The following is a 15,866-nucleotide window of genomic DNA, read 5'->3' on the forward strand; positions in this document are numbered from 1 at the left end:
GTTTTCAGATTTCTAGGTTCTCAGTGTGTTTCTCTTTTTTACAAAAGTTGGTGTATTTATACACATATATATGTTTGCGCACATGGGTGCGTACACACACACACACACACACACTGGAATATTACAAGGCCATAAAAAGGATGAGGCTTTGCCATTTGCAGCAACATGGATGGACCTTAGAGGGATGTTACTATCCTATGTGAAGTAAGTCAGACTGAGAAAGACAAATACCATATGATTTCACTCACATGTGGAATCTAAGAAAACAAATGAATAAACAAACAAAAAGTATCAGACCTATAAATACAGAGAACAAACTGATGGTTGCCCAAGGGGAGGGAGTAGGAAGATGGGCCAAATGGGTAAATGGGAGTGGGAGATACAGGCCGCCAGTTAAGGAATGAGTAATTCATGGGAATAAAAGTATAGGGAATACAGTCAGTGATATGATAGCATTGTATGGTGACAGATGGTAGCTATGCTTTGGTGAACATAGTATAATGTATAAACTTGTCGAATCACTATGTTGTACATTTGAAACTCATGTAATGTTGTGTGTCACCTACATTCAAATAAAAAAATTTGTAAATGAAGCCTTATGCAAAATGTTGAGATAGGCATGAACAAAATATGCCTGCCTATTACCCGTCTCTTTTAAAGAACTATGGAGCTGCCTTTGGAATTCTAGGCTTCTACAAGATACAGTAGGAAGCTCTGGATTATTACATAGCTATCACAGTAATATGAGCATAATTTGTGGTTATGCTTATCTCAGACCTAGTCAAGGTTGTAAGTTATATGGAACCTTTCTCAAATGATACTTAAGCTACATTGCAGTGAAAATATGAGTTGTCAGTGCATAAACCTGTTTTGTCACATGTCTTCCTCCTTTAAATCAGGGAAAAACAACTGGATCTTGACTCCCTATTAATTAAGGCAAATACAATTCTTATCTGTATGTTAGTGTGTGTGAATTTGTGATTTTTTTTAAAAAAGCTCAAGTTAAACAGATTCTAATATTTTATTGTTACTCAGAATAAATGCATTTAACATTGGTATATTATTAAGAGTAAACTTGAGATTATTTGTATACAAGGCAATTTTTAAGGTCAATAGAAATCAATAGAAATATCCATAGGATGATAATATTAAACCTTTATGGCTTGAGTATTTGCAAACTTTGCAATAAGAGATACATTCATAAAATGATAAGGAGTTTTGCTGATGAAATAGAAAGGAGATATTTATGTATTGTGTTGTGTCATGAGAAGTCCAGTAATTCATTTAATTGGATACACTCATGTAATACCAGACTATATTTATAATTGGTTTCATTCATTATAGTCTGAAGAATAATTATTTTATATGTCTCTATAAACATACATTTTATTTAATTTTCTCAGAATGATTAATAATTAAGCAACGTATTTTGGGTAGTCTTCAGTAGAAATAAGTCAGTGAAATTTCCCGGATTGAGGCCACTATGTTAGGTTTTAAATCAGACTTACCTGGAAATTCAAGATTTATCTGCTAAGGTGAAGCTTTTGTACTCAGATATACTTGGTAGTATTGAGAGCTATTGCCACATTAAGATTTTAAAAATTCTGGAAAGTGTGACTACTATGATTAAGGGTTCTAATAGGTATAGTTTATTTTTGGTTCTCTCTTTATCTCTGTCTCTCCATATATATATATATATATATATATATATATGTATATATATACACATATATATACATATATATACTCTCTCTCTCTCTCTCTCTATGTATATATATTCTCTCTCTCTCCCCCTCTCTCCCTCTGTGTGTGTGTGTGTGTGTGTGTGTGTGTATGCAATCTTTTTTTTTCCTAATTAGGGTGTAGTGTAGCGAATTGCTTTTGGAATCCTAATCTTGGGCAATAGTGTCTATCCTAACCAACACTCCATATATATATATACATATACACACACACACACACACACACACACACACATATATACATATATATATGTATGTACGTGTGTGTGCGCGCGTGTGTGTATGCAATTTATTGTTTCTTCTCATGTTGATTTTATAATTTAGCTCAAATAATTGAGCTTGCTCAAATGGAAAACAGGGGCAGGTTAATTATAGAGAAGACCTTAATGGCCACCAGTTGTAAGAATGAGTTTTGCCCTGCAAGGAAGGTTGAGACAGTAGGACGAGGAGGTGCACACGCAGCAATTGATGTACAGGGCTCCATGGGAGGTATTTCCTCAGCTTTCTCCTTAATCACCTTCATAGTTAGTTTTGAGTTGTGCAGTAACACTGTTAGGGGACCCTATAGATGAATTGGCTACCATTTCTCATGCAGTGAAGGTCACATTTAAAAATGTCTTAGGCAGAGGTACCACCAGTCTTTTAAGAAGCTAGGTGATGTTACTCAAAAGATGTTAAAATTTAAAACTAAGATTTTGGCCCGCAGTTACTATGTCAGATAAATATAACTCATCTGAATAAACTTTAGAATTAAAGTTTGTAATTACGGCATTGCAGGGGGAATAACAATATCAGTTTTTGGCATTCCCAGTTTTGTCAGGTTAATTTCACATTGATAGATTCCAGTTAAGTCAATGTACCATTCTTCCTGAAAATTGCCAGGATGGTAAGATTTGTTTTTTCTACTGTTTAGCTCCTGAGCACATACCAGCATTATTAATTTTCTTGTAGTTTGTGTTCTGATTTCCTGTTTATTATTTTGAGATATTAAATGATAGGGACAGATCAGAAATGACTACCTAAGGCTAACAAGATGACTTCTTTGTGTGATATGTAGAGTAAGCAAAACACTAAATAGGCTTAGTGTTTTTTCCTGAAGAACCGTAGAGAGGCATTTGTAGTGTTATGTCATTATACTTTCTTGTAGAATAGAGGGAAATGTTAAAAGACTGCCTGTTTGAATATCATCAGGAACGAAATGCAGATTTTCTCTTCTTTTGCCAGAACTGAAAACTGATTCTGTCAGAAATTCACAGATAAATTATTTAGGTGTTTTAAATTTGCAAAGCCACATGTAACTGTTTCAGATTATTCTGTGGGTGAGAAAATCTTCCATCAAGTTCATAATTGAGGAGGTATATGAATACAGTTTTGTGTTAACTTCACTGCCTGATGTCTTCTTTCCAGTGAGTGGAGTTTGAGGCTGGTTTTATTCAGTTATAAAGGTGACATTGCCAATGTATCAAATGGGCATTGTAACTTTGTAGATCATAGTTGTAAACTAGTGTCCTGGTAGGTTGCTGGCTTCTGAGCCAGGCACTGTTTTGGTGCCGGCTATTTAGGGGAGGACTGGCTTGACAACTGCCTGCTCTCGTGGAGCTTAGATTTTAATGCAAAGGTAGAAGATAAGCAAGTAGAAAGATAGGCATGTAATATTACACCAAATACTGACAAGTGCTCTGAAGAAAAATAAAGCAAGGCAAAGATCTGGCAAGTCTGGGCTTGTGTTGAGAAGCAGAGAAGTTTTGATAGTGACTTAAATTGATAGTGGCTGCAAAAGCTTCCAGGAAGATAACTTTGTAGTAAGGACTGGATGAGGATCTAATTAGGTACGAAGCTAGTGACCATGTACACAAAGTACAGCCCACTGTTGTAATATTTATCTTCTGATGATCTTAAGCCTTTTCATTTTTTAAAAAATTTTGCCTGAAACGGGAATCAAGTCAAAGTTTGCTTTTTAATTGCACAGAGGCTTCCTTTTTTATTTGGTGGTCTTATATATAAAATGCAGAAGGGACAATAATCATTTCCTAATTTGAGGCAGTTTAGCGAGTTGCTTTTGAAATTCTGATCTTTGGCAATAGTGTGTTTCCTAACCAGCACTCCTTCATTATCCTTCTGGTAAGGGACCACTTGATGATTAGGGAATTGAGCCTATCGGAATTTTATTTGTTTATTTATTTTTGAGAGGGGAAGAGAGAGAGAGAGAGAGAGAGAGGGAGGGAGGGAGGGAGGGAGAGAGAGGGAAGGTGCACCTGTGCACTAGCAGGGAGGGGGCAGAGGGAAGACAGGGAAAGAATCTTAGGCAGGGACTACGCCCAGCATAGAGCTTGACACTAGGCTTGATCCCATGACCCTGGGATCATGACCTGAGTGAAGTCAAAAGTTCCACGCTCAGCTGCCTGAGCCACCCAGGTACGCTGAGCCCACTAGAATTTTAAAGGAATGCTTTGACAGACAGTAGATGACTTATTTGAGTTAGTAAACTTCCCTTTCTTTGTGACCCTAAGCCCGTGCAATGTCAGACTGGCAGACCATCTTGACAGTAGGCATGCCATTCCAGAGGATGTGTGGTTGAAAGTTACCTTTTTTCTCGGCAGTGTTTCTAAAACTTCAGTTATTTGCGTATCTCTTTCATGATGTTGTCAATATATTTACTTAAGCTTTTTTTATAATAGTCTCGTAAATTACTATATTAAATGTTAGCTTCTTTCTAAGTTATGATATGCATGTAATCACAGGCTCATGAACTAGTTTTTGCATTCTGATGCATCTATTAAAATTATGTTGTTTCTGCATCACTTAAAATTGCCATGGGTGCTACCAGTACTGTGCTTACCCCTTGCTGAGAAACACTGATCTCAGCTTTTTGTTATATGGAGTTGAATACTGCTGAAGACTGCATTAACCCATTCAGACCATGGTTTTCCCCATGTAATAACTTAATGGCCTTGTTACTCTATTTAGTACCTTAATGAGTAGAGAAATGGCTGTACAGCTTCCTGAAATGATTAGTTGGTTTGTATACTGAAATCTCTGTTAATATTTGGGGCAAGCCCTGGGCAAAATTGTACCAGGAGTTAATTCCCTGAAGTAATGCATTGCTAATTATGGACTTGTTGACATCAGTGATCCTGGGGTGGGGGGTGGGGGTGGGGAGTTATGGTTTGGGGCAAGGGGCCGCTTCTTGTCACCTTCGAACATTAAATGATGAAGTTGGCTATCTTTTCCAGTGAGATTAAAGCTGTCTTAGTAAATTAAAAAAAACAAACAAACCCTCAAGTAATTACTCTGTTAACTTCCTCAATATGTAAGCTGTTTCAAAATCAAAAGCTTATGAAAAAAGTCCCCCAAATTCCCAGCTAACTACTCTGGGATGCAGTAGGACCGAAGTGCCTATATTTGGTTCAGAAGAACTGAAATGATTGTTACATGATTGTTATATGACTAAGAAATTTAACCATGCTCATAGAGGCCATCCAGTTCTCCAAAACAGAATTTCATACTCCTGCCTTGTAAGTGTCTGCTTATCCTCTATTGCAGTATGTATGCAACCCTTAAATAGCTATTTATATGAAGCCATCCGCTGTCAGTTTTCATGCTAATATGCATCAGTTGCTGTGAGATTCATTATTACTAATTTCCCACACTTTTTTACTTTATCCTTGGTCCTTTTCTTAGCTTCCTTTCCTCTATCTTTATATTTTCTTCTTTTCCTTTCTATTCTATTTCCCCCTCCATAACTTAAAGTAGAAAGTATATGTGATTTCTGATAATCACTCAAGGAGAGTGCACTGTTCTTGGTTCTTATAGCAGAATATACTTATTTGTAGGACGTGTTGCATAATGAGGAGCTCTTTAGTGTTAGGAATTTGATCATTTGGTAAAAGAGGGCTTATTATGTAGGTTTTAAAAAAGTTTGATTCTTACAGTAAAACTATTCTCCAATCTTTTTTTTTTTTTTGTTCAGGGAAGTTTATTATAATATGTCGAAATATAGGTCAGAAATTTACCTGAGAAGCAATTTATCTGTTAGTAAATACCTTTACCGGAGAAATATTTTCTTCAGTAATTATTTACAAACAACACATTTTTAGAGCAAACATGTTTGTAATAATTCTCACAATCTGGACATTACCCACATACTTTTAAACATTGTCTCTCTCTATAGAATAAAAATCCATTATTAGTTGAAACAGTGTTTTGGAAATTTAGTATTGATCCAAATCCTATACCCTCTTAATTTACCAAAACCTTCAATTATGAAGATTTCCAGTCTTCCCTGAAACCCTTCTGTTTGAATAAAGAGAAAGAGTACAAGACCATAATCTGATATCAGTAATTTAGGTATAATCTCAGGTCATTACCCCCTGGTGGTCTGTATCAAGGACTGGAACCCACATTGGCAGGTGCAGCTACACTAATAATGCATAAAGGTTGGTGTCCATTTTGATTGCTCGGGCTCTGTGCCTAGATAACTATAAACACTTTGATTATCACATTTGCCTATATATTTTACAAGTAAGTAGTATTTTCAGTTTACCAATACGTATATATCTGTAATTCTGTTGATAACCCTTTTTGAAGTGACTAGAGTATCTCTGCTACAGAAAATAAAAAATATCCAGAATACCCATTTGCAAACATTTTAATTAAAGGATATTTTATGCTTGAGTGAGATTAAGCCTGTAACATATCAAAAAGGAAAAATAATCAACTTTAGAAATTGATTCTGTGGTTGTCTGTAGACATAACCACCAACCAGCAAAGGTATTCCTGAGGGTACCATTATCCTTTCTCATGTTGTTTGGTCCCCATAGATTATGACGAAATATTTCCTTGCTGTTAGGGACATGTCCTTTATATACATGTCTATTCTGTCAATTTGAATAAAATATTCATTTATCAAATATTTTAAACACAACTATTATATTCCAGGAACTGGGATAAAAAAAAATGGCAATAGATCCTGTTGTCAGGGAATTTATAACTTTGGGGGTAAAAGCACCAGGAGATAAAAAGTACTGAGAATATCCTGAGATGGAACAATGTTTGGCATAGTTGGCCCAGCCTTAGAGAGAAGGTGATATTTGAATAGCAGCTTAAACAAGGAGAAGAGATTTACCAGGTTGAAGGGGTGAGGACGTACGTGTCAAACCAAACAAAGGGCTAGCTCGTAACAAGTCCCAGGAGCCCACAACAGCATGGCATGTGCCAAGAACCTTCCCCAGCTCCTGGCAGCTCTTTTCTATGTGGGAAGATACTAGAGGGGCAGCAGTGAGAGAAACCAAAAGGACAGAATGTGTCAGTTCAAGACGAGAGGAAACCTTTAACAGGGAGCTGGTGGAGGTCAAGTAAAGATAAAGACTAGCATAGTCTTTGGATTTGGCTTCAGTTGGAGTTTTGTCGGCCATTGCTTAACAGTAAAGTAATGAGTGGGGAGGTCACAGTGATACAGATTCAAAACGGAAGAAGCAGAAGAACGGCATGTGTAGATGGCTCTTTAGCCCTTGGTCTGGGAACAGCTGATTAAGAGTATTAGGGAGGGGAGGATGCATAGCTAGGCGGGGTCCCTTTCTCCTTCCCTGCCGCCTCTTCTATTTTGGAGCTATTTCAGCATGTTGAGGACCGAGAGAAAGAGTTGAGGTAAGGCAGGTCATTCGAAGGTAGAAGAAGGAATGTGAAGAGAAAGATGTTTTGAGAAGGAACGAGTGAAGGTGGAAGCCTGACCGTGTGCAAGGGGAGGGACAACTGGGAGACCAAAAGAAAGATGCAGAAAGATAGTGTAAAAATGGGTGGCAGGAAGGTGACAGGGAGTTCTTGCCTAAGGGCTCCTATGAAATATTTGTTTCACAGAAGATCATTGTCTGCTGTTAGCAGAATATGGAAGAGAAGGGGCTTGAAAGTGTTGAAGTTTTCAAAAAGCTGTCCTATGGAATGTCAGAGGGAGCTGTCCAGGGCTGGGGGAGGATTCCTAGACAGCAGGAGGGTCTAAGTGACCCTGGGATATAGTAATTGATAGAGACACTGATGGGTGTGTGTGTGTGTTTTCAGGTGTGTGTTTGTGTTCATGTGTGGTTCATATGGTTGTTCATGCATGTGTTTGCATATTTTTGTGCCCTAGAGGTCATTCCAGTACAGATATAGTAATCAGTCCTTTAATTACCCAAGTTATGGAGCTCCATACATTTTCCATCCCTGTGCTGGGCATTGGGGTTATGAGGTGAGTGGGTTTATTTCTGTTTGGGGAAACATATAGTTTCGTGGGTCATACATATAAGCAAACAACACACTGTATAGGGATGCCAAAGTAATTCAGAAAAGACATGTTAATGATGAGTGGGCAGGGATGGATAAAGCAACATTTTGGAAGTTTCTTGGAGGAAGCGATCTCTTAGCTGGCTTCCAAAGGAGGTGTATGGTTGCAGGTGAAGTGCTTGAAAATTTTAGCAAGAAAGACAACAGGGGTTGTTGACCACAGATGGGTACATGCTGAAGGTACAAAATAGTTGAGAAATTCTGAATGTGGAGCAAAAATCCAGAAGGGTGGGTGAATCTTTGAGTTTACGACTGACTCAACTTTGTTTTTCTACAACCAGAAATTAGAACCAGAAACTTTTTTGAAAACAAAAGTACTTCTTGAGCATTGGTATGAGTTGGTTCTTTAGAACTTTTCTCAAAAGTTGTAGTCTTACTACAGTATTTCACCTACCTGGTATCTGTTGTTTTTTTTGTTTTTTTTTTTTTGTTTTTTTTTTTTAATTAGTATTAAGAGTGGCTGTATTAATCCTAAAATAAATTTTTAAAAATTCTGCTAGATATCTATCTGTCTATATATATGTTCTACGTTTCTACATTCATATTCTATATTCCAGTTTCCAATTGACCGTATTTGGCCTTTGAAGAAGTAAGTGTGATCAAACACTATTTATTGTATTGTGCCATTGCCTCTTTGGAGTGTGAAACTTTTGGAGTTATTAAAGCTTTGTTTCCTTTGTTGGTAACACTCAAAAGATATGTGTACTTTTGTTTCTATAACTACTAAGCATTTTCTGAAAGTTTTTCCATCCTGACTGAAAAAGAAAGTAAGTTGTTAAAAGCAAAAATACCCTGCTATAACGAGCAGTCTTGTACTTCCCAGTTCATAGATCATTAGGCAACAGGGGATCCCCCAACCCCCAACCTCTGGCTTCCTCCGTACCTCTGAAGTACATCACGCTGCCCAAATCAAATTGCTCACTTAATATTTAATGTTTCTGCGATGGAATCACTCTCCCCCCTGAGGTTGACTTCACATTTGCCAGACACACTGACAACACTACACTCCTTTTTTCCCCCACATGACCTCAGCTTCTGCTTAAAAAATGTTCAAATAAAGGATGCTTTTGTTCCTATCTCGCCCGCCTGTGATATATTGACAAAGTGTCTGCCGGCTGAATGGAATAGTTTTACAGTATGAGTGCTGCTTTCAGTGGAGGGGCAGGACTTGGGCTTTAGAAGGAAGTGAATTGGATAGGTCAGGAGAATGTACCATTTGTAAACACCCCTTTCCTTTTTTATTCACGTGTCAGGACAGCAGGAGCAGGCTGTTCAGTGCCCGTCCCTGCGCAGAGCCGGAGGGAAAAGCAGCTTGGAAGTCAGCTGCAATTTTTAAACCTTGCTTTTTATTCCCCGGCGATGATCTTCAAGTGCTTGGACTTGTCTTGGAAGCTGTTTGGAAACTAACATGGTTTAGTCCACTAACTGCATGTTGGGTAAATTCAAAACCCACATGCTCGTCCTCTTGCAGTGGAATAAGTCACATCTGATGGACATTTTCTGTGCTTATAGCATAGTAATGAACGTCTGACAGGCGCGACCTTTCATAAGACAACCCACACTATTGGCTTTCTGCCCAGAATATTGCTGCAACACTATCTGTGATTGGTTATCTCTCTATCATGCATTGCTTCACAAGGGGAAACGGCCCCTTTTTTTAATAAATCTACGATGGCTGGCTGCAATATGCCTCACTGTAAGTATTGTGTGTGTGTGTGTGTGTGTGTGTGTGTGTGTGTGTGTGTGAGAGAGAGAGAGAGAGAGAGAGAGAGAGAGAGAGAGAGAGACAGAGACAGAGAGAGAGACAGAGAGAGAGAGAAGCTGACTTGAATATTACTTAGTCTGGTAGCACATGGCAAGGTTGTGATACTGTAGGACATCAGTGAAGTGCTACTTAGTAAATCTTAACCTATCTCTTTTTTCTACAGGTTGGTACTAAGAAGTGCCTTTCCTGACGTCTCTGCTGCTTGGACCCGCTTCTAGAGCAGTCTCTGCTTTTGCCTTGCTTGCTGCCAGCTAGACTGTGACGACAGCACATCCACCCTCCACTTCTAGCCCAGACACCCCCATTTCTACTTATAATCAAGACAAAAGCTCTAAGTATCTGGCATTGCCCTAGGCTGCTTTAGTTTTAAAAGAAAAGTTTGCTGAAAAAGTCAGATCTCTTCTGCCAGGAAATCAAGGAGGAAAAAAAAATCAGTTTCTCGATTTGCTCTAAACTGCTGCATCTGTCTATGCCAAACTAATCAATACCGATTGCACCACCAAACTCCATTGCAAATTCAGCTGTGAGGAGATTCCCTTTCAGACAACTTTGCTGAAAGCAGCTTGGAAATTCGGTGTCAAAGGGTCTGCCACGTTTTCATGCTTGCATTTTGGGCTCCAAATTGGCACTGGGAAGGGGTTACTGAGAGCACAAGGCTGATCCGAGGCCCTACTTTTAAACGTTCATCTACTTACGATTCTAGTATTTCTCTGTAAACCAAAACCTCTTGAATTAACAGTTTCATGCTGTGAATTTCTAGTGGGAGATCTTTTCCTTGATATTGACAACACAGTTTTCCATGTACTTTTAAAGCAGGGAGTGGGGAAAAAAGTATTTTGGAGGGGACATTTTCATCAGCCTTTTACAGTCTTATCAGTTCAGCTTTTTGAGGTTTTTTTTTTTTTTTGGTGTTTTTTTTTTTTTTTTGGTTGTTGCTGGGTTTATTTTTATTTTTATTTTTTTGTGGGGGGCTGGGTCTGTTGGTTTCACTGCAAAATTTAACTACCTGTAAAATCTAAACATGGCTGTTAGTGTCACACCAATTCGGGACACAAAATGGCTAACACTGGAAGTATGTAGAGAGTTCCAAAGGGGGACTTGCTCACGGCCAGACACGGAATGTAAATTTGCACATCCTTCGAAAAGCTGCCAAGTTGAAAATGGACGAGTAATCGCCTGCTTTGATTCATTGAAAGTGAGTAAATATTATATTATTTTAAGGATACACAATGATTGAATCAAGGGGATATGGACGCATAGTCCACCGAGTTTGGAATGATGGATTGCTTTGTTAATAGTTTAGTTCTATGGTGTCTTCTTATGGATGCTTTTGGGGTGGGGGACTTTATTGAGAAGCAATGGCACCAACTCTGGCCAAACTTTGTTTGTTATGAATAACTTTATCAGTCCTTTGATGTAATGATGTTTTTCTAAAACAGAAAGTGTCCGCATACTTTTAACTTAGTCATAGCAATGTCGATGTCTATAGGAATAGTAAATGTAGGTAAATATGTGTGTTAGCATATGCATGGTCTATACGAGGCCATGGCAATAGCTGAATGAAGATGATTTGTTTTTCCTTGTTTGTAAAGTTGCTGTTACCTTTGTAAAAGAACAGATTTCCTGGCAGTAAAACTTGGATAGACTTTTTATATTAACATTTTAATATTATGGGTCTCCTTTTTATTGTATAAGCATATTATTTTAAAGCCAGAATCAATGCATTTTGTGGAAAATATAGAAGTAAGGTTCTGCTGCTGTTGCTACAGTACCCTATCTGAGGCATAAACTTTGTTGAATGTTGAGTTTTATAAATGAGTGGAAACTTTTAAGTAGTATTATTTGGAGGCTTTTTTTGTTTTGTTTTGTTTTGTTTTGTTTTGTTTTTTTTAGTTTGTAAAATTCTAATGTAAAACAACTTAGTTCATTTTTTTTGGATCCTGATTATTTTAAAATTTGTAACTGTCTCAGCTAGAAGTGTTAAAAGTTAAGCTTTTGTGGGCACCATAGTACTGAGAGATCCACTTTAGTGTATCTTGACATTCAAAAATGTCATTGCTTCGTAGTTCAGGTGTCAAGTTTGAAAATGGGCTTTTTAAAAGGTAGCATGATATTGTATCCTTATTCTGACATGCAAGGTCAAGACTAGATATGTGAAGATCCCTGGGTACTTTCTACTTACTTGGTTTAATTGAATTGGCTTTGAATACTAATGTGTCAGTATAATTCACTCTTTGAACTCGTGAGAGAGGCGTCACGATCATTTCTGCATCTGTAGAGAAGTAAAACTTTCATACATCCATCTTGTCTTTTGCAAACAAAACAAAACAAAACCTCCTATTGTAATAAAAATGCTTTCTTTAATAACATGGGGTGAATTAACTGATATAGTCAACCCAAACGTTAACTCATAACTCACCCTGATGTGTTTGTTATATGGGTTAGCTTATGAGTTGACTATTGCAGTTAATTGCTTCTTGGCTCAGTTGGGCTGCTTACTTTGCTAAAGTTTTCACCAAAGACTCAAGGATATTATCTTCAGAGTGGGATATCAAAGGAGGCATTCACAACAACAAAGATATCTTACAGTGTTATATTATTGTTAATGTCATAGTCCTAAAGATCAATAAGCCAGAAGTTATAGATTACCATGAGGCCTTTTTCTTTCCTTTGAAAGGCATCAATGAAGGGCACAGTGGTTTGTACCTTTGTGACTATGTATTCCTAAATTCCTGCTGACTGAATTTAGGTGTAATTAGAGACGGGGACCCGTAAAATGAGGGGCAAAGGGCTAATTACCCTTGTCGGTAACCAGCTGTGTCCATAAGTAACCCTGTTTTGACCCAATTACTAGTAAATCCAATTTTTAATCCTACAGACAGTTGATGGTGCACTCGTAGCTACAAAATGAAGGACATTAAACTTGGCTGTGACATTGAGTGGTTTCACAGAAGACCTGCCTCCCCAGCATTTGGAAACATTGTGAAACATTAAAATTCAGTTGCTATTTTTCCATCTCAAAATATTTTTTTAGTGGCTGCTCACTTGTGGACACAGAACAGGCTCCCTTTGAGTAAAACGGCAGCATTGCTGTGTGGTTAACAAGATTCAACTGCCACATCAAGGACTTTTTTTTTTTTTAATAGCAAGTAATTTTAGGATTTAAATTTACTTATGAAATGAACGCATTATAGCAGCTAATCAATGCAAACTTTGTCCTTATTCTTTGTTTCTATGAGAAACTGAAATTTAATTTATAGTGTCTAAAACTTGGTAAAATATTTTGATTTGAACAAGAGGAAAAACATAAACACAACTTTGTGTGGAGGTTCATAGCAGGAACAATAGCTCCTGAAATGTTAGTGAAATGACTATATTAAGAATTCATTTAACACATTTTGAATATGTAATTACGTATTCATGTTTCCAAACCTACCTTTGGTAGACATGTATTTATAACCAACACATTCTGTGATTCTTAATACAGTATTTAGAGTCCTGGCTTTTAGATAGCTGTCTTGCTGTATTCAATTTGGTGACTAAAATAGATCAAAAACGTATTTTAAAACAGTTAAGGTAACTCCATGACTCGTGCTTGAAGTTCTGAAATTTGGAAGCCTTAGGAGCAAAATTCCATGCCAGTAACCACTAGATCATTTGTGTTGTCTCGGAGAGTAAACGGAAGGAATTTAGAAAACGTGTAATATTCTCACTTCTTTAATAAAATGTGTTGTATGTATGTCTACAATCCATAGTCCAGCCTTTTGTGACTTCTTGAGCCGTGAGATGGAGGTAGCCTGTGTAATCTACTATTTTTAGCAAGTTAGGAAAGCAAACCAAATACTCTCTGAGAGGACCCTGTGAAATGGCTGTACCCTTCAGCTGTGCTGTTTCAGACTTTGGCCAGGCTCCCAGGTGACTTACGTCCATAGCAGACTTCTACTTAGAAGAGGAGAATTTGTTTCATTAAAAACAGAAGTTGAACAGTTCAAGACAGTATTTATGCAAAAGAAATAAGTTGGCATATTACTAAAGGTAATAGGAAGAAAATTAGCTGATGGTATTTCAGTGGTGTATTATTGATTTCAAAGTTTAAGTAATAAGATTAAATTTACTACATGAAAACAGAATTCTTTGTCATAATAGATGTGTTGCTAAGTAAAGTAAGAATACATGATAATTAGGAATATATGTATCTATTAAGTATGTTGGGAATAGAATGGTAACAATAAGAGAGCAGAAGCTGTAATAATGTGTGTTAGTTTATAAATTAAACAATATTTTAAGCGCTTGATCGTTCTAACTTAATTTTGGTTTTATACTCGCAATAACAATTTACAACAGTCTAAGAATATATTCAGATTGAGAATTAGATTGCTTACACACTGTAGATTTGAGTGTTTTGGCTATTTCAGACACCCTGAACATTTGAAAAGAGATTATTTTATGCTGGAAAGGATTTTTTTTTTCCTTATGACTTGTGAAAGGGATACCAAAGAGAAAAAAACTGAAAGAAAAATGTCAACCCTGCAAGCTGCCATTAGAATATTGTATTTAAGAAATGATTCAAATAACAGTAAATTGGCAAGTTACCTATTTTCTTCAGTAATAATGGCTCAACTAAAATATAGGTAGTTGATTTAAAGGAACTCTACAGAATGTATTTTATTGTGATGTCAAGTAATTTATGCTGTCACAAAAATATGTTTTCACCATGTGATCAACTCAAAATGACTATTGCTTACTGAATTATTCTTTTTTAAATGTCCATTCATTTTTCAGATGTTGGAGGAAGGGCTATATAACCTTTGTATTTACTGTCTATTTTCTGAAAATCTAGCATTTTTTTTATCTTTGAAAACTTTAGTCACTTGTTTTCTTATCAAATTATGCAGTTTTGTTTAAGATAATTAAGGATTCATTTCACTATTATACACGTTTGTGTATACAGGTAGCACAGCCAATCAGATTTGTTGTAGACACATCAGGGGTCAGATTCCACTGCAGAGCAGCATGGAATCAAGGATCCTGAGTGAACACATTTAAAGAGCCTCTAACGACCTAGCAGAATAATTGAATTCAGCTATTAGGAGATATACAAATACGTAAACATCCAGGTAAATGAGCAACTAGAAAATTTAGAGCCAGTAAGGCAAATCAAGTGTCTAGTTGGTCACACAGGGACAGGGTGGCATAACTGGACATTATAAAGTGGTCCTGAAGGTTTTTGTAGTTATATTTTAGGAGGTCCTCCATCGTGAGCACAGTGTATTTTCAGCGTGCCAACTGCCTGTGTTGCTGCTGCTCTAAGTTCCTGGCAAAGTCTTTTCATCGTATCTTTTAAACTGACTTACTTGATAATCCTGCCAAAGTGATTTTTGCGAAGTTCAGACAAATTTCAGATATTTGCAAATTTTGAATCAAAACTTTGATTTAGTAGGCTCCTAATTGGAGTAACTTCTACCAAGCGTTTTGTTGTTGTTACTGTTTGTTGTTCTGTTAATGGCATCTCCCATGTGATATGAAAACTTGGATGGATGATTATGTATACATGTAACTCTATAGGTACATATTCAGTGTGTCTTTCAGTGACAGGTTGACACGGGACTATCTTGTTTCCCCTTATAACTTAGGAGATGAACTAACTATAAGGCATAACGTGTGAAGCCATGCGTATCATGTACGAGTTCAAATTATATTCCCCGAGCAGAATCTTCACAGCTTTGTAAAGAATACCCTGTGAATGCACGGTGATAAGCATCTTTTTTTAAATGAAATTCTCAATAGCTATAGCTGCTTTGATAGTGCTTACAATTTTATTCACTTACCTATTTATATTCTTATAGTTAGAATTTTTTTTTAGAAAAACATTTTTTAAATGAGTTAAGATTTTTAAACTTGGACAAATTTCAAGTCATGTTTTGAGTCATGCTACTTTAAGGCACTAATTCTAAAACTAGTTATTTTTTTCCTTTCATAAGATTTTGGTACGCTGCTTCTATTTTTCTTTTTCTCGTTAAACCTTCCTTCAGTTCCTAGGT

At 36.9% G+C, this 15,866-nt stretch overlaps 1 protein-coding gene across 12 annotated transcripts in view; it reads left to right on the forward strand.

Annotated features, from left to right (window-relative positions):
• The window catches only part of MBNL1 (muscleblind like splicing regulator 1), a 205,015-nt gene that overhangs the window by 45,136 nt on the left and 144,013 nt on the right, over positions 1-15,866 (forward strand). For 11 of the 12 annotated variants that reach the window (XR_006965711.1, XM_047099749.1, XM_047099751.1 and 8 more), the window contains exon 2: positions 9,989-11,020. Coding sequence is in view for 11 of the 12 variants with exons in the window: in XM_047099749.1 (XP_046955705.1) it covers positions 10,847-11,020 (174 nt within the window). In the remaining variant the exon portion in view is untranslated. Of the gene's footprint in view, positions 1-9,328; positions 9,757-9,988; positions 11,021-15,866 lie in introns of those variants that run through there. The other variant, XM_047099750.1, reaches the window with a different exon arrangement.

Source organism: Lynx rufus, unplaced genomic scaffold, assembly GCF_022079265.1.
Source record: "Lynx rufus isolate CCGP_SWC_20201006 ecotype Redwood Valley unplaced genomic scaffold, mLynRuf1.p SCAF_5, whole genome shotgun sequence".
Taxonomy (NCBI): Eukaryota; Metazoa; Chordata; class Mammalia; order Carnivora; family Felidae; genus Lynx; species Lynx rufus.